Source organism: Mustela lutreola, chromosome 6, assembly GCF_030435805.1.
Source record: "Mustela lutreola isolate mMusLut2 chromosome 6, mMusLut2.pri, whole genome shotgun sequence".
Lineage (NCBI taxonomy): Eukaryota > Metazoa > Chordata > Mammalia > Carnivora > Mustelidae > Mustela > Mustela lutreola.
This window is the reverse complement of record NC_081295.1, coordinates 113,067,957-113,089,953: the sequence shown is the minus strand read 5'-3', so window position 1 is coordinate 113,089,953 and position 21,997 is coordinate 113,067,957. Positions and strand designations below refer to the sequence as shown.

General features: G+C 37.6%; 1 protein-coding gene across 13 annotated transcripts in view; it reads right to left on the bottom strand.

The window, feature by feature from the left end:
- FAM135A (family with sequence similarity 135 member A) overlaps positions 1–21,997 on the bottom strand; it is a 131,031-nt gene that overhangs the window by 75,596 nt on the left and 33,438 nt on the right. For 6 of the 13 annotated variants that reach the window (XM_059178379.1, XM_059178378.1, XM_059178384.1 and 3 more), the window contains exons 5-8: positions 5,568–5,707; positions 5,391–5,461; positions 3,290–3,463; positions 136–262 (exon numbers count right to left, since the gene is read on the bottom strand). In XM_059178379.1, the coding sequence (XP_059034362.1) occupies positions 136–262; positions 3,290–3,463; positions 5,391–5,461; positions 5,568–5,707 (512 nt within the window). Of the gene's footprint in view, positions 1–135; positions 263–1,628; positions 1,746–3,289; positions 3,464–5,390; positions 5,462–5,567; positions 5,708–21,997 lie in introns of those variants that run through there. The other 7 variants (XM_059178380.1, XM_059178376.1, XM_059178383.1 and 4 more) reach the window with 3 other exon arrangements.

The following is a 21,997-nucleotide window of genomic DNA, read 5'->3' as shown; positions in this document are numbered from 1 at the left end:
CATATCTAACTTGATCTGTAAGTTGTTGAGCTCAAACAATTAATTAAAAAAATCACATTCACAGATGAAACAATTAAAAAACACTTCACTTAAGATAAGAGGGAAAAAAGGGAGTATAAATGTATTAGTTCTTACATCTGGCGATAACTGTTTTGTGTAGTTAATACCAAAGACCACACTTTCAAGGGTAGGAATCACAGAATCTTTGTTTTGTGCTGGTGCATTTCTATTTAACCAAGTAGTCTTCACAGGGCGAGGAAAGCTGGAGGAATAAGTATTACACATTATTACTGCCATAACAGTCTATTTAAATGTTAAATGTTTACAAAAGAAAATCTTATAAGAATAAAGAGCAGCGATTTGCAAGGTTATAATTTCTAGAGTATTCTTAACTTTTTCCTTTAAATAACTGGAATAATTATGAAAAGACAATGAATATATAAAAAACTAAGAGTAGATGCCTGAGAGAACTTCTCCATAATCAGGCTTCAGGAAGTCTTAAAGAATTCTAAAGATAAAACTGTGGGATCCAGAGTAGCTAAACGACAAATGAGGATCAAGCTTTAATTTGGAAATACTGGACTGTCAGAACTGGTACTGAGTTTAAAAACCTAAAAATCGTATATTGATTCTACTTACAGAAATAAAGAGTTTCCTACATAAATGTAGTAAAAGAAAAATTACTAAATCTACTTGTTCTCTATTTTTCAAAAAGAAGATATTTCCTTTCCCTTTACTACAAGTCTATGAACACCATTAAGACAATCTTCAAGTAGTTCAAGGTACTGTCTCAATCCATATTATACGAACTACTGCTGTTAGTATTAACATTACATTTAATATACTATAGATTCTATACAATAAGCATATTCTGCTTGACTGTTTAAAATCATACACAATTTTGAGATAAAGTATTGGCTAATTGTAAGTAGGCCAAAGCATTTGGACAATTTGGCAGTTCGGCAAAAGGGAAAAGACAGAAAAGTGAATCAACTTTGTCATAAGCAGAAAGCAGTCTTCATTTGCAAAATCAATTTGCTTTGCAAATATTAAATATCCATATCCCAGCAAAGAAGGGAGGTGCAAGTCAATGGTAAATTACACTTACTACAATGTGTTTTTCAGAATTGAGTCATAAAACTTATAATTTAAAAAGCTCAAATATAAAAATAGGTTATGTAAAAAAACCAAGAAATCTTCTGTAGGGTTCCACTTATTACAAATAATTGATTTAAGGTCTGTAGTTGGGTTAATCATAGAAATTGTTTTAATAAAAACAACACTTAAAAAGATGAGATTGTAAAATACTGTTTCATTTTGTTTAGAGGGGAAAAAAGCCCATCTGTAATGAAACTTCAGGAAAAACTTTGTCAAAGCATAGTGAGGAATGTTACCCTTAACATGACCCCTCTACCAGCATGCACCAGCATAAAGCTCTTCTTTACCCTTTCCTTGCTTCCCTTCTCCAACCTCTCATTTACAGGCAAGGAAAAAGGCAGGGAGAGATGCTGCTTCTTTCATGGCGAGGCTCTAGCCGCAAGAGAGGGGATACAAAGGCCCATGGCAGCTGGGTAAGGCACAGCAACCTCAGCTGCTGCAGCACCTCAGTGTCTTTCCCAGTCACTAACCAGAGCCAACAGTTAATCCTCTTGGCTTCTAATTCTGAGCCAAAAATGTCTTCTTCCAGTAGACGGTCTCTAGGAGATGAGCTGCCTCTTTCTCCTACTAGTCTGTGGCAAAAACTGCTGCATTGCAAGAGGAAGCACACATTTAACTCACTAGGATTAGTGATGTAAATATCACTAACTCTAGTCCAGGCCTTAGCAAGCAACATGAATAACTGAGCTAACCTCTATGAATTGTTTGTACATTTCTCAGAAGAGAAACTAAGCATTATACAGAAAGAATGAACAGTTATAAAGAAAAAGGAACGGTTCAAATATTTCAGTTAGGATTCTTACTGAAACTATAACAGGAGATTCAGAAAACTAAAGAAATGTATCTTATCAATAAACTTTAAGCATTAAAAACCTAAAAAGTAATATTGTATACTACTTATTTGAAAGTTTAATTTCAAAAAGTCACTTTCTTATTAAAGAAGTTTCATTCAGCTATCATGTTATTACATATTAATTTATTCAATTAACATCTAACATTTTTTAAAGTTTATAATAAAACTATGTAACAGGAACGCTGTCCTGTACAGAAGTTATAGCAACTTGGAGAACAAGCTCTCAAAGGTTTAAGAGGTAAGACAAAGAGAGCACAACAAACAGTTACAGATCTAACTACAGAGTAAGGAAAGCAAAGCACGTCATTAGGGGAAAGGGGAAGACTTCCTCCTGGCCCTGTGCTCTCAAGGCAACCATGGGACAACACAATGGAAGAGGTAAAAGAATGTAAGGATACGCACCATGGGAAGCTGTTACTTGTGAACATTATGTTAATTTGTATTGGTCTTCTATATATTCTCAGGGTAATTATACAGAATTACCTACTTAGTTTTCATGATCAATCAGTTCAACATTATAACCCTGAAGTATCAGTTGTTGGAATCCGAACTGACAAAAACTGTAGACAGTTCAGAAATCAAATCAATTTGGAGTCTTTTCATATAAGTCACTGATTTTGAAAGTGTCCATCTATTGCCCATACCACAAAAGGATGATGTTGTATTGTAAAAAACTGAAGAGCTTGAAACGTATTCTTATACAATGAAAAACAATCCATTTCCCTATGGAAGTGGGCAGAAAAATAACTATCTGAATGTATTTATTATAATCTAGAATATTAGGTTCCTTTAAATTCAAATGATACAGGTTATACTTTAAAAACTTTATTAGTAAAGAGCCACAAAATTGATTAATGACTTAGAAAACAAGAATTATTGTATAGCACAGATTTAAGAAAATTTTATGTGATCCAGATGAGACAAAGAAACAGAAAAAATAAATATACTTTTTCAGAGTATGAACACTGTACAGCATTGCTTAAAAACACAGGTACAGACTAAACAATGCTGTATGTATACTTCCACACTGCACTATTTTTCTTGGTCAGTTTACTTGACAAAGATTGTTCTATATTTCTGTATAAAAGAGTTACCAATCTAATGTTCTCATGCTCTAAAATGTTATTTTATTACTCTAGTATAAAATGGAAGCATTTATTTAATAATTATAAATATAGAAATTCCTTATTACTTCAATTATCTTTATCAAAGTATACGTTTACACTATAAAATAAAAGATATTACATTAATAAGGACCAGAGTATTGGTTAAATTTACCTTATTAGTGGCTGGTGCAGTGCAACCAATGATGCATGGACTGTGACGGATACCACAGAAAGGTGGAAGTAATCAAACATAACATTAACGTGATGATGAAGGCCTCTATGGAGGCTAAAGTGCAGCTTCAATGTTCGGCTACTTATTAGTTGCAAGGTGTTCAGATCATCTGCCCTAGAAAAAGCAACACAATCTGCATGTAAGTATGGCATATTCAGTAAAGGCTAATATTTTATAGTTACTTATTTATTTTTTTTAATTTAAAATGCAAATAATTTTTAAAGCATTACATTTGCATTAGACAAAAATTGGAAATCTAGTAATAAGAAAATAATCGGATTTTACCTTTAGTTTTCTACCAGTCCATGATATGTACTGTTTTTTAACTAATGCCCCTATAAAATGCATCTTTTTTGATTAGGAATTACTTCTGTCTTTCACTAAATTTTATTCCATAGAGAATACTGTTCATTCTAAGACTATACTATAACATAGGTCAAATCCTATAGTAATAAATCTCAAAAAGATAGTTAAAATTATTTTTCATTGTATAAAATTTTGTTTTTAAGTGCTGCTTGAAAGCAAGCAAGCAACTGGTAGATATTTGATATTTAGTCTGTTATTAGATTTATACACATAAAAAATTAAAACAATTGTTTTGAGAATGATTTCCAAAGTGTGTTTGTGTGCATGTGTATATGTATTTTAACCCATATATATATTATAAGTACCATAGTTAAGAAACTACTTACTCATTTCAGCTTACTTCATTTACAAAATTTTGATTTGGTTTAAAATTTAATCCCTTAAGGAATTCTTTGTAATCAACAAGTTTTACAAAGGAGCAGAACTACCACATAAAAAAATTCTTATTTCTCCATGACAGTAAAGAGGATATCTCAAGTAGACCTTTCAAAAGGTAAATGCTTAGTCATTTATTCTACAAGTGTTATCTAAATTTATGTATAGTTTTCAAGAAGTACTTTTATAAATTTGTTTAAAATGAGGGAAGAGATTATGCTGAGTGAAATAAGTCAAGCAGAGTGAGTCAATTATCATATGGTTTCACTTATTTGTGGAGCATAACAAATACCATGGAGGACAAGGGGAGTTAGAGAGGAGAAGGAAAGTTGAGGGAAATTGGAAGGGGAGGTGAACCATGAGAGACTATGGACTCTGAAAAACAATCTGAGAGGTTTGAAGCGGCGGGGGGGTGGAAGGTTGGTGTACCAGGTGGTGGGTATTATAGAGGGCAAGGATTGCATGGAGCACTGGGTGTGGTGCAAAAATAATGAATACTGTTATACTGGAAAAAAAAAATAAGCAAAAAAAAATCAATGTAAAAAATTTTTTAATTAATTAATTAATTTAAAAAAGTTAAATCTGATTCTTATTTTAAATGAACACAAGCACACTGTGTCCCTAAAATATATGACTGCATGTTCAGATGTGTGAGCAAGTTCAGAACAGCCAGTCCTAAAATTTCCTCAAGGACTCTAGGAATTAACAAACTACAAACAACTGCAAGGTATAAGGTCATCAGTCTTGAAAACTCTCTAAATATTAAGAGTCCTACCTAAAGATGGCATTACTTATGCCATAAGAAAGATGGTCAGTGATACAGTGAAAGAGAGTTCTGTTATATTTAAATGTCTCATAGTAGTGGTATTATACCAACAGTGGAGTTTCTAGAGTTTAGGAAATTATTTATTTCTTCAACTTGTCTGATGTGCTACCTGGGGCTCATGGAATTGACATGGGTACAAAAGAGTAGCCCTAACTACTCTTATGAGACTCCATGATTAGACAGAAGTAGTTCAAATAAACAAGAAAGGGAGAGGCTAAATTCTAACTAGAAAATGGAGAATAGGTAGCAGTTATGAGAAACTGAAGATTTTTTTTTAAAAGATTTTATTTATTTATTTGACAGACAGAGATCACAAGTAGCAGAGAGGCAGGCAGAGAGAGAGGAGGAAGCAGGCTCCCTGCTGAGCAGAGAGCCCGATCCGGGGCTCCATCCCAGGACCCGAGCGAAGACAGAAGCTTTAACCCACTGAGCCACCCAGTCAAAGATTTTTAATTGTTTGAATAGCCTACTTACGAATAATCTCCATCTGTGAAGTGTAGATCCAAGGATAACAAAAAATTCATTTCTTCAAGGGTTTCTTCAATCTGAAGAGAAATTACAGCATAAGGTTTGCTGAATACTTAAAGTTAGAAATATGCCTGGAGGCTCTACAAAAAATATTTATCTAAATATATATGAAGAGATGTTTACCTTTTTTTCATCCAACAACATTTTAACTTTGAAGATCATGACATCATTTAAAACAACCTCCTCATTTTTATACAGAATTTGAAATGTTTTACTGCAAATCAGAGAATCATGAACTGAAGCTGGAAAGGCTAAAGTCATACCTAAAACAAATAAGATACGTAACTGACAGGTAAAAAGGAAAAATATAATAGAAGTAAATTAATACTTTTAAATACCTTAAGTTTGATTCTATTACTCTCCAGTGCTATTATCATTTTCTATAGCAGTATTAGAACATTTCTGAAAGTTTAACAATTTCTATATAAAAAAGAAGTAAATGATAACCACTATAAAACTGTTATATAACTGAAAACGTACATCAGGAAATCTCAAGGTAGTTTTGGGTTGTTTTTTTTTAAAGATTTTACTTATCTATTTGAGAGAGAGAAAGAGGGAGCACAATCCAGGGAGCGGGGTGTGGGGTGGGGAGGAGCAGAAGGAGAAGCAGACTCCCGGCTGAGCAGGGAGCCTGACCAATCCCAGGACCCTGGGATCATGACCTGAGCTGAAGGCAGATGCTTAACCAACTGAGTCACCCAGGTGCCCCTCAAGGTAGATACTCTATGAGGAATAATTGATCTGTACTCCCAGAAGGAAGCAATTTAGTTTTCCAAAGATGCATAAAAAAGCATTTGATTGGCTACTGTCCTGGTTGCTGAGTGGTAACCTTTAATCCCTGGGAATAAAGAATTTGTTTGGCTTTTGTCCCAATCCCTTGGAAGTGGCTTCTAAATTCTTAGAATTTCCTAGGACAGGCAACCACATGGAAGAACACCTAAGGCTCAGGGCTTGGTCCTAGTGGTGGTGGTCGTGGTGGTAGTGGAGTTTACTCATGTTGGGTCCAGAGAGTTTATGGTAAAGAGATGACTCAGGATAGGGGTTGGCCACAATAGACCAACTATGTGACTAGAAAGTGGGGCTTGAGACACATCATGTGAACCCAAACTCCAGTGAGGGGAAAGGGGTCTGGAGACTGAGCAAAGATTCAATCAGGTAAGCTTCCCTGATTGGCAATATTTCACATACTGTCACATTTAAACTTTCTGGGAGGGTAAATACATCCTGACTCCTTGGGGAGAGAACAACAGAAGCTTCACAACTATGGGACTCTCCCAGACTTTGCCCTTTGCCTATGCTTCTTTTCTTTTGGCAGGCTATGTTATGTATCCCTTTGCTATGATAAAACCATAATTAAGTTGAGTGCTTTCTTGAGTTTTGTGTGTTGTTCTATCAAACCTGAAGGGGTAATAAGAACCCTGAATTTGTAGCCATCTAATCAGAAATGTGGGTAGCTTGTGGACCCCTGAAGTGTGACCCTATGTCTGAAGTGAGCTCAGTCTTGTGGAAGACCGTGCCCTTTATTTATAAAGATTGGATTAGCTCCTTCCAGGTTGTTGGTATCAGGTCATTACAACAAGGAGGAATTTAAACATTTAAATAAGGTGGGCATCTCTGCAAAGCAGGAAGCACAGAGTGGGATGCCAGAGTCTAAAGGGAATAAGTAGGTGTCCATATGGAGTATTACCTGATGTCAGAGCCTGTGTAGGATGAAGAGGGCAATTCTGGTGGAGGGCTGACTTAGGGTGAGGTACTGGGAGCCCAAGCAAGATGAAAAGGGCAACCATGTGGGAGAACACATAAGGCTACAGGTGGGGGGGTGCTGGAGCCCAAATTAGGTGAGGAGGGTGTCCTTGCAGACAGGCAGCCAGGGACAAGGCCAGGAGTCCAAAAAGGATGAACGGTGGTGAGGGTGGGTGTGGGAAGTGGCAACCTGATATACTCTCACGGAGGCAAAGTAAGGTGAGGCCAACATCCCTACAGTAGGAACTCTTAGCACAAAGACTTAGTACAGTCAAGCGGATATGGGAAGAGCATCCACACAGAGAAGTGACCTGGCATGAGGTGCTGACGCCTACGAGGTGTAAGGAGAGGATCTGGAGGGAGAGAGAGCAGTGACAAGAGACCGGCACCTATGAGCGACCGCTCAAATAAGAAAATATAGTAAGGATAACGAGAGTCAAATTTCTCACTGAAATCTTTCAGAGAAAGGATATACAAATATGGAAAATAGATATAAGTGTAAAATAAATCCTGTAACAGACTGAAATTAGAAATACTGATGTGAACTCATGGTATTTGCAGTACATATTTAGATAAAGATAGGTATAAATTTGTATATGAGTACATACATGTACTCACTAGCTATGTCCACTCACAGGGCCTGAGAGCAACACAGCTTCAAATATTGGTTTCATAATACTCTTCCATTAAAGGAACCAGAGCTTTTGCAGAAATTCATGACTCCAGTGCTGGGGCACAGACAGGGCAAAAGAAGTCTGGATCATCTTTTCATACCAAAAAGTAGAGAAGTGCTGAAAGAATGAGGGGACACTTCAAAAGGACATGGAAGCTAGACTGAAGAGGTTACCCTGGTCATTTTGGGGATGAACGGAGCATCAAAATAAATTATGATAGGGGGCAGGAGTCAAGATGGCGAAGAAGTAGCAGGCTGAGACTACATCAGCTAGCAGATCAACTAGATAGCTTATCTAAAGATTGCAAACACCTGCAAATCCATCAGCAGATCGAAGAGAAGAACAACAACAATTCTGGAAACTGAAAAACAACCACTTTCTGAAAGGTAGGACCGGCGGAGAAGTGAATCCAAAGCGACGGGAAGATAGACCCCGGGGGGAGGGGCGGGCTCCCGGCAAGCGGCGGGCGCACAAAATCGGGACTTTTAAAAGTCTGTTCTGCTGAGGGACATCGCTCTAGAGGCTAAACCGGGGCGAAGCCCACACGGGGTCAGCGTGGCCTCAGGTCCCGCAGGGTCACAGAAGGATCGGGGGTGTCTGAGTGTCACAGAACTTGCGGGTATTGGAATGGGAAAGCCGGATACAGAGACAGAGCCAACCGTAAGATCACAGCTCGGGGTGACCTTGAACCGGTCACAGGCTCAGTGAGCTCGGAGCCCGGCCGGAGGTCAGGCAGACGGGAGTAAATGGGCGCTGTTCTCTGAGGGCGCACTGAGGAGTGGGGCCCCGGGCTCTCGGCTCCTCCGGGGCGAGGACCAGGAGGCTGCCATTTGTATTCCTGTCCTCCAGAACTCTACGGAAAGTGCTCAGGGAACAAAAGCTCCTGAAAGCAAACCCGAGGGGATTACTCACCTGGCCCCTGGTAAGGGCGGAGCAATTCCGCCTGGGGCCAAGACACTTGAGAATCACTACACCAGGCCCCTCCCCCAGAAGATCCACAGGAAATCCAGCCAAGACCAAGTTCACCTACCAAGGAGTGCGGGTTTCAATACCAAGGAGAGCAGAAGAATTCCAGAGGAGGAGAAAGCAAAGCACGGAATTCATGGCTTTCTCCCTGTGATTTTCTTTTTTTTTTTCCCTGTGATTTTTTTAGTCTTGCAGTTAATTTAATTTTTTCTTTTTCATTTTTTTTCTCTTCTTCTGCTAAAATTTTTTTTAACTTTTACCCTTTTTTTTAACATTTTTAACTAGTTTATCTAATATATATATTTTTTCCTTTTTATATTTTTCTTTATTCGTTTTATTTTTTAAAATTTTTTTATTTTATTTATTTTTCTTTTTTTTTTCTTTCTTCCTTTTTGAACCTCTTTTTATCCCCTTTCTCCCCCCTCACGATTTGGGATCTCTTCTGATTTGGTTAAAGCATATTGTCCTGGGGTTGTTGCCACCCTTTTAGTATTTTACTTGCTCCTTCATATACTCTTATCTGGACAAAATGAGAAGGTGGTAAAATTCACCACAAAAAAAAGAACAAGAGGCAGTACCGAAGGCTAGGGACCTAATCAACACAGACATTGGTAATATGTCAGATCTAGAGTTCAGAATGACAATTCTCAAGGTTCTAGCTGGGCTCGAAAAAGGCATGGAAGATATTAGAGAAACCCTCTCGGGATATATAAAAGCCCTTTCTGGAGAAATAAAAGAACTAAAATCTAACTAAGTTGAAATAAAAAAAGCTATTAATGAGGTGTAATCAAAAATGGAGGCTCTCACTGCTAGGATAAATGAGGCAGAAGAAAGAATTAGTGATATAGAAGACCAAATGACAGAGAATAAAGAAGCTGAGCAAAAGAGGGACAAACAGCTACTGGACCATGAGGGGAGAATTCGAGAGATAAGTGACACCATAAGATGAAACAACATTAGAATAATTGGGATTCCAGAAGAAGAAGAAAGAGAGAGGGGAGCAGAAGGTATACTGGAGAGAATTATTGGGGAGAATTTCCCCAATATGGCAAAGGGAACGAGCATCAAAATTCAGGAGGTTCAGAGAACCCCCCTCAAAATCAATAAGAATAGGCCCACACCCCGTCACCTAATAGCAAAATTTACAAGTCTCAGTGACAAAGAGAAAATCCTGAAAGCAGCCCGGGAAAAGAAGTCTGTAACATACAATGGTAAAGATATTAGATTGGCAGCTGACTTATCCACAGAGACCTGGCAGGCCAGAAAGAGCTGGCATGATTATTTTTCAGAGCACTAAACAAGAAAAACATGAAGCCAAGAATACTATATCCAGCTAGGCTATCATTGAAAATAGAAGGAGAGATTAAAAGCTTCCAGGACAAACAAAAACTGAAAGAATTTGCAAACACCAAACCAGCTCTACGGGAAATATTGAAAGGGGTCCTCTAAGCAAAGAGAGAGCCTACAAGTGGTAGATCAGTAAGGAACAGAGACAAAATAGAGTACCAGTCACCTTACAGGCAATACAATGGCACTAAATTCATATCTCTCAATAGTTACCCTGAATGTTAATGGGCTAAATGCCCCAATCAAAAGACACAGGGTATCAGAATGGATAAAAAAACAAAACCCATCTATATGTTGCCTACAAGAAACTCATTTTAAGCCTGAAGACACCTCCAGATTTAAAGTAAGGGGGTGTAAAAGAATTTACCATGCTAATGGACATCAGAAGAAAGCAGGAGTGGCAATCCTTATATCAGATCAATTAGATTTTAAGCCAAAGACTATAATAAGAGATGAGGAAGGACACTATATCATACTCAAAGGGTCTGTCCAACAAGAAGATTTAACAATTTTAAATATCTATGCCCCCAACGTGGGAGCAGCCAACTATATAAACCAATTAATAACAAAATCAAAGAAACACATCAACAATAATACAATAATAGTAGGGGACTTTAACACTCCCCTCACTGAAATGGACAGATCATCCAAGCAAAAGATCAGCAAGGAAATAAAGGCCTTAAATGACACACTGGACCAGATGGACATCACAGATATATTCAGAACATTTCATCCCAAAGCAACAGAACACATTCTTCTCTAGTACACGTGGAACATTCTCCAGAATAGATCACATCCTTGATCCTAAATCAGGACTCAACCGGTATCATATTTTCAGACCACAATGCATATTTTCAGACCACTATGCTCTGAAGCTAGAACTCAACCACAAGAGGAAGTGTGGAAAGAACCCAAATACATGGAGACTAAACAGCATCCTTCTAAAGAATGAATGGGTCAACCGGGAAATTAAAGAATTGAAAAAAATCATGGAAACAAATGATAATGAAAATACAACGGTTCAAAATCTGTGGGACACAACAAAGGCAGTCCTGAGAGGAAAATATATAGCGGTACAAGCCTTCCTCAAGAAACAAGAAAGGTCTCAGGTACACAACCTAACCCTACACCTAAAGGAGCTGGAGAAAGAACAAGAAAGAAACCCTAAGCCCAGCAGGAGAAGAGAAATCATAAAGATCAGAGCAGAAATCAATGAAATAGAAACCAAAAAAACAATAGAGCAAATCAACGAAACTAGGAGCTGGTTCTTTGAAAGAATTAATAAAATTGATAAACCCCTGGCCAGACTTATCAAAAAGAAAAGAGAAAGGACCCAAATAAATAAAATCATGAATGAAAGTGGAGAGATCACAATTAACACCAAAGAAATACAAACTATTATAAGAACATACTATGAGCAACTCTACGCCAACAAATTTGACAATCTGGAAGAAATGAATGCATTCCTAGAAACATATAAACTACCACAACTGAGCCAGGAAGAAGTAGAAAGCCTGAACAGACCCATAACCAGTAAGGAGATTGAAACAGTCATTAAAAATCTCCAAACAAACAAAAGCCCAGGACCAGACGGCTTCCCGGGGGAATTCTACCAAACATTTAAAAAAGAACTAATTCCTATTCTCCTGAAACTGTTCCAAAAAATAGAAATGGAAGGAAAACTTCCAAACTCATTTTATGAGGCCAGCATCACCTTGATCCCAAAACCAGACAAGGATCCCATCAAAAAAGAGAGCTATAGACCAACATCCTTGATGAACACAGATGCGAAAATACTCAACAAAATACTAGCCAATAGGATTCAACAGTACATTAAAAGGATTATTCACCACGACCACGTGGGATTTATTCCAGGGCTGCAAGGTTGGTTCAACATCCGCAAATCAGTCAATGTGATACAACACATCAATAAAAGAAAGAACAATAACCATATGATACTCTCAATAGATGCTGAAAAAGCATTTGACAAAGTACAGCATCCCTTCCTGATCAAAACTCTTCAAAGTGTAGGGATAGAGGGCACATACCTCAATATCAACAAAGCCATCTATGAAAAACCCACCGCAAATATCATTCTCAATGGAGAAAAACTGAAAGCTTTTCCGCTAAGGTCAGGAACACGGCAGGGATGTCCATTATCACCACTGCTATTCAACATCGTACTAGAAGTCCTAGCCTCAGCAATCAGACAACAAAAGGAAATTAAAGGCATCCAAATCGGCAAAGAAGAAGTCAAATTATCACTCTTCGCAGATGATATGATACTATATGTGGAAAACCCAAAAGACTCCACTCCAAAACTGATAGAACTTGTACAGGAATTCAGTAAAGTGTCAGGATATAAAATCAATGCACAGAAATCAGTTGCATTTCTCTACACCAACAACAAGACAGAAGAAAGAGAAATTAAGGAGTCCATCCCATTTACAATTGCACCCCAAACCATAAGATACCTAGGAATAAACCTAACCAAAGAGGCACAGAATCTATACTCAGAAAACTATAAAGTACTCATGAAAGAAATTGAGGAAGACACAAAGAAATGGAAAAATGTTCCATGCTCATGGATTGGAAGAATAAATATTGTGAAAATGGCTATGCTACCTAAAGCAATCTACACATTTAATGCAATTCCTATCAAAGTACCATCCATCTTTTTCAAAGAAATGGAACAAATAATTCTAAAATTTATATGGAACCAGAAAAGACCTCGAATAGCCAAAGGGATATTGAAAAAGAAAGCTAAAGTTGGTGGTATCACAATTCCGGACTTCAAGCTCTATTACAAAGCTGTCATCATAATGTACTGGCACAAAAACAGACACATATATCAATGGAACAGAATAGAGAGCCCAGAAATAGACCCTCAATTCTATGGTCAACTAATCTTCGACAAAGCAGGACAGAATGTCTAATGGAAAAAAGATAGCCTCTTCAATAAATGGTGTTGGGAAAATTGGACAGCCACATGCAGAAAAATGAAATTGGACCATTTCCTTACACCACACACAAAAATGGACTCAAAATGGATGAAGGACCTCAATGTGAAAAGGAATCCATCAAAATCCTTGAGGAGAACACAGGCAGCAACCTCTTCGACCTCAACTGCAGCAACATCTTCCTAGGAACATCGCCAAAGGCAAGGGAAGCAAGGGCAAAAATGAACTCTTGGGATTTCATCAAGATCAAAAGCTTTTGCACAGCAAAGGAAACAGTGAACAAAATCAAAAGACAACTGACAGAATGGGAGAAAATATTTGAAAACGACATAACAGATAAAGGACTAGTGTCCAGAATCTATAAAGAACTTAGCAAACTCAACACCCAAAGAACAAATAATCCAATCAAGAAATGGGCAGAGGACATGAACAGACATTTCTGCAAAGAAGACATCCAGATGGGCAACAGGTACATGAAAAAGTGCTCCATGTCACTCAGCATCAGGGAAATACAAATCAAAACCACAATGCGATATCACCTCACACCAGTCAGAATGGCTAAAATCAACAAGTCAGGAAATGACAGATGCTGGCGAGGATGCGGAGAAAGGGGAACCCTCCTCCACTGTTGGTGGGAATGCAAGCTGGTGCAGCCACTCTGGAAAACAGCATGGAGGTTCCTCAAAATGTTGAAAATAGAACTGCCCTATGACCCAGCAATTGCACTACTGGGTATTTACCCTAAAGATACAAACGTAGTGATCCAAAGGGGCACGTGCACCCAAATGTTTATAGCAGCAATGTCCACAATAGCCAAACTATGGAAAGAACCTAGATGTCCATCAACAGATGTATGGATAAAGAAGAAGTGGTATATATACACAATGGAATACTATGCAGCCATCAAAAGAAATGAAATCTTGCCATTTGCGACAACATGGATGGAACTAGAGTGTAACATGTTTAGCGAAATAAGTCAAGCAGAGAAAGACAACTATCATATGATCTCCCTGATATGAGGAAGAGGTGATGCAACATGGGGGCTTAAGTGGGTAGGAGAAGAATCAATGAAACAAGATGGGATTGGGAGGGAGACAAACCATAAGTGACTCTTAATCTTATAAAACAAACTGAGGGTTGCTGGGGGGAGGGGGGTTGGGAGAAGGGGGGGTGGGGTTATGGACATTGGGGAGAGTATGTGCTTTGGTGAGTGCTGATTCACAGACCTGTACCCCTGGGGATAAAAATACATGTTTATAAAAAATAAAAAATTAAAAAAAATAAATTATGATAGTAATACATTAATATCCACTGAATAATATAGAAATTCTTAAGTCTGTATGAGACGTGTATATGAATGAATGAAAAAAAACCCAGACCTTTTGAAGGTAAAAAAGAGTAAGTTTACAGTGGAGCAGTCTAAGGAGACTTAATCAAATGATTTAAGTTAACATCATTAGTAATGTGACAAATCATGTACCACAAGCTAGGATATAATGAGACAAACATAAAGTATTTCGAAGACAATCTTGTCAAAGACACATAACCTGAATCTAATCATGAGAAAAATCAGAGAGTAATGGAAACTAAAGGACATCCTACACATTAATAGGATTATAGTCTTTACCAGTTTCAGGGTCATAGAAGTCAAAAACAGACTGAGGAACTGTTCCATAATGAAGCAGACTAAAGAAACATAACAATTAATTATCATCCACGATTCTGAACTGATCACTTTTCTTTAAGTGACTTTATTGGAAATTAAAAATAGAGCTACCCTATGACTCAGCAATTGCACTACTGGCTATTTACCCCAAAGATACAGATGGAGTAAAAAAGAAGGGCCATATGTACCCCAATATTCAGAACAGCAATGTCCACAATAGCCAAACTGGAAAGAGCCAAGATGCCCTTCAACAGATAAATGGATAAAGATGTGGTCCATATGTACAACGAAATATTACTCAGCCACCAGGAATGATGAATACCCAACTTCTGCATCAACATGGATGGGAATGGAGGAGATTATGCTGAGTGAAGTAAGTCAAGCAGAGAGAGTCAATTATCATATGGTTTCACTTACTTGTGGAACATAAGGAATAATGTGGAGAACATTAGGAGAAGGAAAAGGAAAGTAAAGGAGGGGGGGAATTGGAGGGGGAGACAAACCATGAGAGACTGTAGACTCAGAAACAAACTTGAGGGTTTTAGAGGGGAGGGACGTAGGGAGATGGGTAAGCATGGTGGTGGGTATTAAGGAGGGCACCTATTGCATGGAGCACTGGATGTTATACGTAAACAATGAAATGTTGGAATACTACATCAAAAACTAATGATATATTGTATGGTGACTCACATAACACAATAAAAATGAAAATTAAAAAAAAATGACTTTATTGGAACAACTAGCAAAACTTGAATGGGCTAAGGATAGTTGGTAGCAATGTATCAACATTAATTTCTTGATTTTATTGGGGTTATGTAGGAGAGAATGTTATTGTTTGGAGGAAATAAATACTGAAGTAATGTGGGGATGATAGAGCATCATGTTGGTAAATTACTCTGATATGGTTCAGGAAAAAAAGTTATTGGTACCACACATAAAATTTTTGCTAATTCTGAGACAGTTTTCAAATATCTCAAAGGAAACCAAGTGGAAAGAAAACCAATCTGAAGTAGATCAAAGTTCTGTAATATTTCAGAGAAGAGCCGAGAAGGGGAAGAAATTTTCCTCAATGGAAAGTAGATTTTTTTTTTTTTAACAGCACTCATGTAATGTGAAATTAGAATCTGCTGCCTCAAAAAGCACAAGTTTTTGCTACTGATTTCCTAAGGATGCCACTCCTGCGCAGCCCTCTCAGTGGGGGCTTCTACACTCCTCCTACTACTGAACCTGGAGCTTCTTTGTTCCTTACTAATGCTTTCAGACTTTCTTGGTCTCTCCTTTCTAAAACTACCCCGACCACTAGCTTTGCACCTCTTGGACAGTATCATTCACCGTCTCATTCATGTTTGCAGTCACTACAAACCCTTTGGAAAGCCTTCATTTCTTGAAGGCTTTATTTCCTAATATAAGGTCACTTTCTCCAAAACTACTCTAGACATCACAATTCCTGGGTTCTCTTTTTCCTTTCCTTGAAGTGTTCTTGCCTTCTAGCCCTCCTTGGCTTCTCATTCCTATGGTCATTCCTTAGATTTTTACATTACGAGTGACTGCAATCCCTCTTTAATTTAAAGTTCAATCAACATCCTCTCTCCAGCTTATTCTCTCTAATACCACAAGTTCAGCAATCTTTTGACCCTATTTAGTAGGTTCCATAAATCTTACACTACTTTTTTTGGATCCTTGTACTTTCTCTCAAGATCTCCCTTCCCTCCTTACCCATATTAAATTTCATACTTCATCATTATCACTCATAGCTGCCTAGAAAAATCTCAACCTTTAAAAATCTAACTTCCCACCCTTGTATCCACATACATACGTGTACCCACAGGCTGAATGTAGCAGGGAAAAAATACACAACTCTTCTGACTATACTTTAATTCATGATCAATAATCTCAAATAGGCCTTCAATGCTGCTTAGCAATCATACTATATTTTCCAAATCCATTTTCTCTCCACAATTCTAGAGTACTATTTTGTAAATTATTTTGTCCTTCTATCTCAACTGAGAGCCCTCGTTCATATTTCATGAGAAAATAATCAGGGAAATTCTTTAAGCTCCATTACTACATCTACCTACAGATACACCTATTTCTCCGCTCCCTTTTCTGGCAAAACCCCTCAAAAGATTCATTGGTATTCAACATCTCCCAATTCATCCCCTCATTCTGGCTTTAGTCCCTTTTTGTGACAGCCAGTCTCCCAGATGGCTCCCAGTTAAGTCTCACTTCCTGGTATCACATCCCTGTACAATTTCTCCAACAAAGTCCCATGGTTAATCTGTGTGAATACAGGAGAACGAACTGACCTCTTGAGAGACCCTGATCCAGAGGAAAGCAGTTAAACAACTTCTGGATCCAGGCCCACAGAAACGATGACATAATAATGTTTGTTTTAAATTAAGTTTGGGGGTAAATTCTTACACAACAGTAATTAATTCACATGTTAAATAGATTCTGGCCCACTTAACTGCTCTTAGTAGCACCACTATTGTCTTCTACTTTGCTAAATACAACAGTCAATTCTCAGACCTCATCTTACTTGACTTAGAATCAGCATCAGAAATAGTTACACATACTCTCACTCTTGAAATACTTCTTCATTTGGCTACCTTGGACATCACACTTTTTTTGTTCCTATTTCACAGCCCACCCCTTTTAAATTATTTTTTAGTCAACTTCATTGGCTCTACCAATAAACTATATCCAACATTTATTGAGTGAGAGGGATAGATATACTCCAATAGAAAAAAGGAACACTGTCATTAGAAATCCCCTAAAAGGGACTCTAACAAAGGAATAAGAAACTGTGTACAAAATACATTATTCTAAATTGCTTTGGAATGATAGTAATTAACCTTCTGAGAAAATCACCTATATCCTCAATTAATATCAACACTTAAAGCTTTTAAAAAGATGAGCCAATGACTCTTTATTATCAAATCAGGAGCAATGGGCTAAAGATATGCAAGTTCCTCCTAATCATTCATTTACTCATCCAATCAACAAAATCCAGCAATATTTGTTGACTGAATATCTAGTATGTGCCATAACGGTCATTTTCTAGGTATTGGGGGCATACAGCAAAATAAAGAAATAACAATCTCTGAGCTAATGGAGTTTACACTCTAATGGGAGAGGGGATAAAGAACAAAAACAATAAGTAAATGATATACTATGTTTCAAGGTAGTAAGTTCTATGAAGTAAAGAGAAAAGAGGATAAGAAAGGTAGCAGTTTTAAAAAGAAAGTCAGGCAATGCTTAGTTGAGAAGGTGACCTTTAAGCAAAGAACAGAACAGATCTATCTGTATGTCCTCTCATCAACTATATGCCATTAGGTTCCTGCCCCTTCTTTAACTTCATAGAAGCCTAAAGGTTTATTCCATGAAGAAGATAAAACAAAGGCCTTCTGAACTGAAAGTCATGTGGCAAAACTGAGAGTACCAGTATATGAACACGGGCATACTGACTGCTGAATGCGGAGATACACACTCCTTCTCTACTGCGTTTCCAGAGCCTGTCAGTTAGATATTTACTCTCCAGGAAGGAAATAGAAAACATCTTCTCTGGCATTTCAAGAAGTGTAAGGAATCTAAGATTTTATTCTACTTAGAAGCTAATAAGCTAGCCTGTCACAGTTCCATGGGTGCTGGGAGAAGACAGGAGACTCCTGGGTCAGAGACAAAGGACTTTGTTACTTATAGGACAGCAAGCAGCATGAACTGTATGATCAATCACATCAGTTAGTTCCCCTTGTCCTTATTCACCCAAGTTCCATGGGGGTGATACAGAGGCAAGCCCAGGTGGCTGCTACACATACAGTGGGTTTTAGGTCACAGCTGAGGACCTCTAAGCTTAGGAAATCTTAATCTTTTACAAGGAGCTATATGAAAACCTGTCTAATTTTTGAACTAGAGGGAGACATTGTGTTTATTATACTGTACAGTAACCAAATCTAGCTTCTGATCCAGAGACACTACCTATATCTTCCAAAGCTCTTCACTAATATAAACATCCTTAAAAAGTTAGTCTGGAACAGAAGTCCTTTAGTGTCTCTGCTTACAAGATATACAGAAACATGGGAAAGCATGAAGAATTATTTTCAACAATATATAGAATAAAATCTGAGATTCTTCACATTTCTTGACACATGGAATCTGACCAACCCAATACATCTCTAACAGATATTACATGGATCTATTATAACAGAGGGGTGCCTAGGTGGCTCAGTGGGTTAAAGCCTCTGCCTTCTGCTCAGACCATGATCTCAGGGTCCAAGGATCGAGCCCTGCATTGGTCTCTCTGCTCAGCAGGGACCCTGCTTCCCCCCACCCCCAACTCTGCCTGCCTCTCTGCCTACTTGTGATCTCTCTCTCTCTGTCAAATAAATAAATAAAATCTTAAAAAAAAAAAAATCTATAGGCAACTGACAGAAATTCCTTAGCAAATGGCTCACCAACATCATCCTATGTAAAGGTCAACGAGACAAGTCCCAACTATGCTCTCAGAAGTTCTAATTTTTTTTGTTTTCAGTCACGTATATACAACTGAGGACTATCAGACGCTGGAAGAAAGCTTCTACCATGCAAGTTAGGGACCAAAACAAAAACAAACAAACAAAAAACTTGTAGGAAAAAGAAAAACTTAAATGCCTATCAATATTGTTCTTAGAGAAAAGATATTGTAGTTCATGAAACAAGAAAATGTTGCTGTGATAGAAGAACACTCAGAAAACAAGTATTTGGATTTTAAAAGAAAAGGAGAAGGGATCAAAGATAAGGAGGAAAACGAGGAAAGAAAGGAGGAAGACAGAGGAAAAGGTAAAAAAGGAGAAACAACAAAAGCAAAAAGCTCAAAAAGGGATTACAGTTGGAGAAATAAGTACAACAGAAAGTACAGAAGAAAGACAGAAATAGAAAAAAGGAGAAAAAAAACCCTAAAAATTAAGAGAACCAGTGATTATGATCCACTATATGAATGACAAAAGTTCCAGAAAGCAAGAATAGAGAAAAATAGGAGAAAATCATTAACAAAATAAGAAAATTTCCCAGAATTGAAGCAAATGTTTCCCAGATTAAAAGGACCCAACGAATACTCAGAGACCCAAGGTACATAATTACGTGCCATCAGGACACTAGAAACAAAGAGAAGATTCTATAAGATTCATGAAAGGGTGAAAAGGGTCACCCAAAGAGTCAACAATCAGAATGACTTTAGAATTCTCAATAGCAATGCTACAAACCTTTCAAAAGACGATGGAACATTATTTTCAGAATTCGGAAGAAAAGAGATTTCCAACCTAGAATTTTATACTTAACTAAACTTTCAAACAAGAGGAGAATGAAGACATTTATAGACATGGTAGGGTTTCAAAAAGTTCCTATGCCACTTTACTCAACAAGATATTGAAATAGGATCCACCAAAATGAGTAAACCAAGAAAGAAAGATGTTAGTAAATAAATATACTGTGAAAGAGAGGCAAAGGGAATCCCTAGGCAGATGGTAAAGGAAGATTCCAAAGAATCTTCTGCCTTACTAAACATGACTAATAAATACTGGATTGTGAGCCTCAACAAATAGCTATGTTGATCTTCTGCCTTAAAGAACATGACTAATAAATATTGGATTGTGAGCCTCAACAAACAGCTATGTTGATTGAGGTCCATCATCTGAAAGATCCTTACTGCCATGGTACCATTTTACCCTAAGAAGAAACACCTTGCCAGACTGGTTTCACTGCTTGATTTGTCTAAGGGTGCACTGATGAAGTTTCTTCCCTATTGACTATATCGTAAGAGGGCAGTCTTTTTACTGAACAGTTTTCTGCTTTGACCTGCTCCTGAGAATTGAAGGAGGAAAAGTTAAATAGCAAGTTTAAATGCAAATCAGCCTACTCCATGTGTTGGATATCTAATACTTCATCACATTACAACCTTACCAGAAGTCCTGAATGTGGTGAGTTCTAAATTTCACACAATTCACTCCTGACCTTGCCCACTAACTTCCCCAAAGGGGAGTCTTAGAACTTTTTAACTATACAGAAACATACTATAAACCAAAGACTCCACTTAGCTTTCCTTCAGAGAGCCTTCTTTTAATAGTAGTGATACTGCAGCTTTCTTATACAACTGGGTGTGCTTACTACTCAGTTTTTCCAGACTCAACCAGATATATACTTGGGTAACATTCATAGGTGATAAAACTATATAGAAAGGAAAAGAATGATTAACACAAAAATTAGGAGGGGTATACTATACAGGAGGCTTTTATGGTGCTAGTAATGTTCTATTTCTTTTTTTTTTTTTTAAAGGTTTTTATTATTTATTTGACAGAGAGAGATCACAAGTAGGCAGAGAGGCAGGCAGAGAGAGAGGAAGGGAAGCAGGCTCCCCCCTGAGCAGAGAGCCCGACGCGGGGCTCGATCCCAGGACCCTAAGATCATGACCTGAGCCGAAGGCAGAGGCCTTAACCCACTGAGCCACCCAGGTGCCCCGTAATGTTCTATTTCTTAAATGAAGGGTTGACTATTTGGGTATTCATTCTATTATTTAACAAAATAATATGTTATATGATCTTTAAAAATGTATGGCACATTTCACAAAAAAATTTTAATTACTTATTATACAGTTACTGTGCCATGCATTGTCCTAAGCTATGTAGACCAAACCAAAGAAAACAAACAAACAGAAAAAATACTTCCTGCCCTCATTTAATTCTCTAAGTTACATCTGTGCTGAGCATGACAGAGGATAGAGTGCTATGTTATCTTACAAGGGTAAACCTAGACTGTGAACTCAGGAAAGGCTTTGTGGACAATACAGCATTTCAGTTGAAACTATTTTAAAAAAGAGTGAAATGAAGATAGACAGGAAGAGAATTTGAAGAAGAAAAAGAAACTTCTTGAAAGCAAGGTCCATGTCTCATACCTCTTAGTTCATATAGCATTATGTACAGGGTCAGCACTTATGGAGAAACTGGAACCCATGTACACTGTTGGTGGCAATGTAAAATGGTGTTGCCACTATAAAAAACAGTATGGAGATTCCTCAAGAGATTAAAAATAGAGCTATCATATGATCCAGTAATTATACTTCTGGGTACTTATCCAGAAGAATTGAAAACAGGGCCTTGAACATATATCTGCACTTCCATGTTTACTGCCACATTATTCACAATGGCCAAGTGGTGGAAACAACCT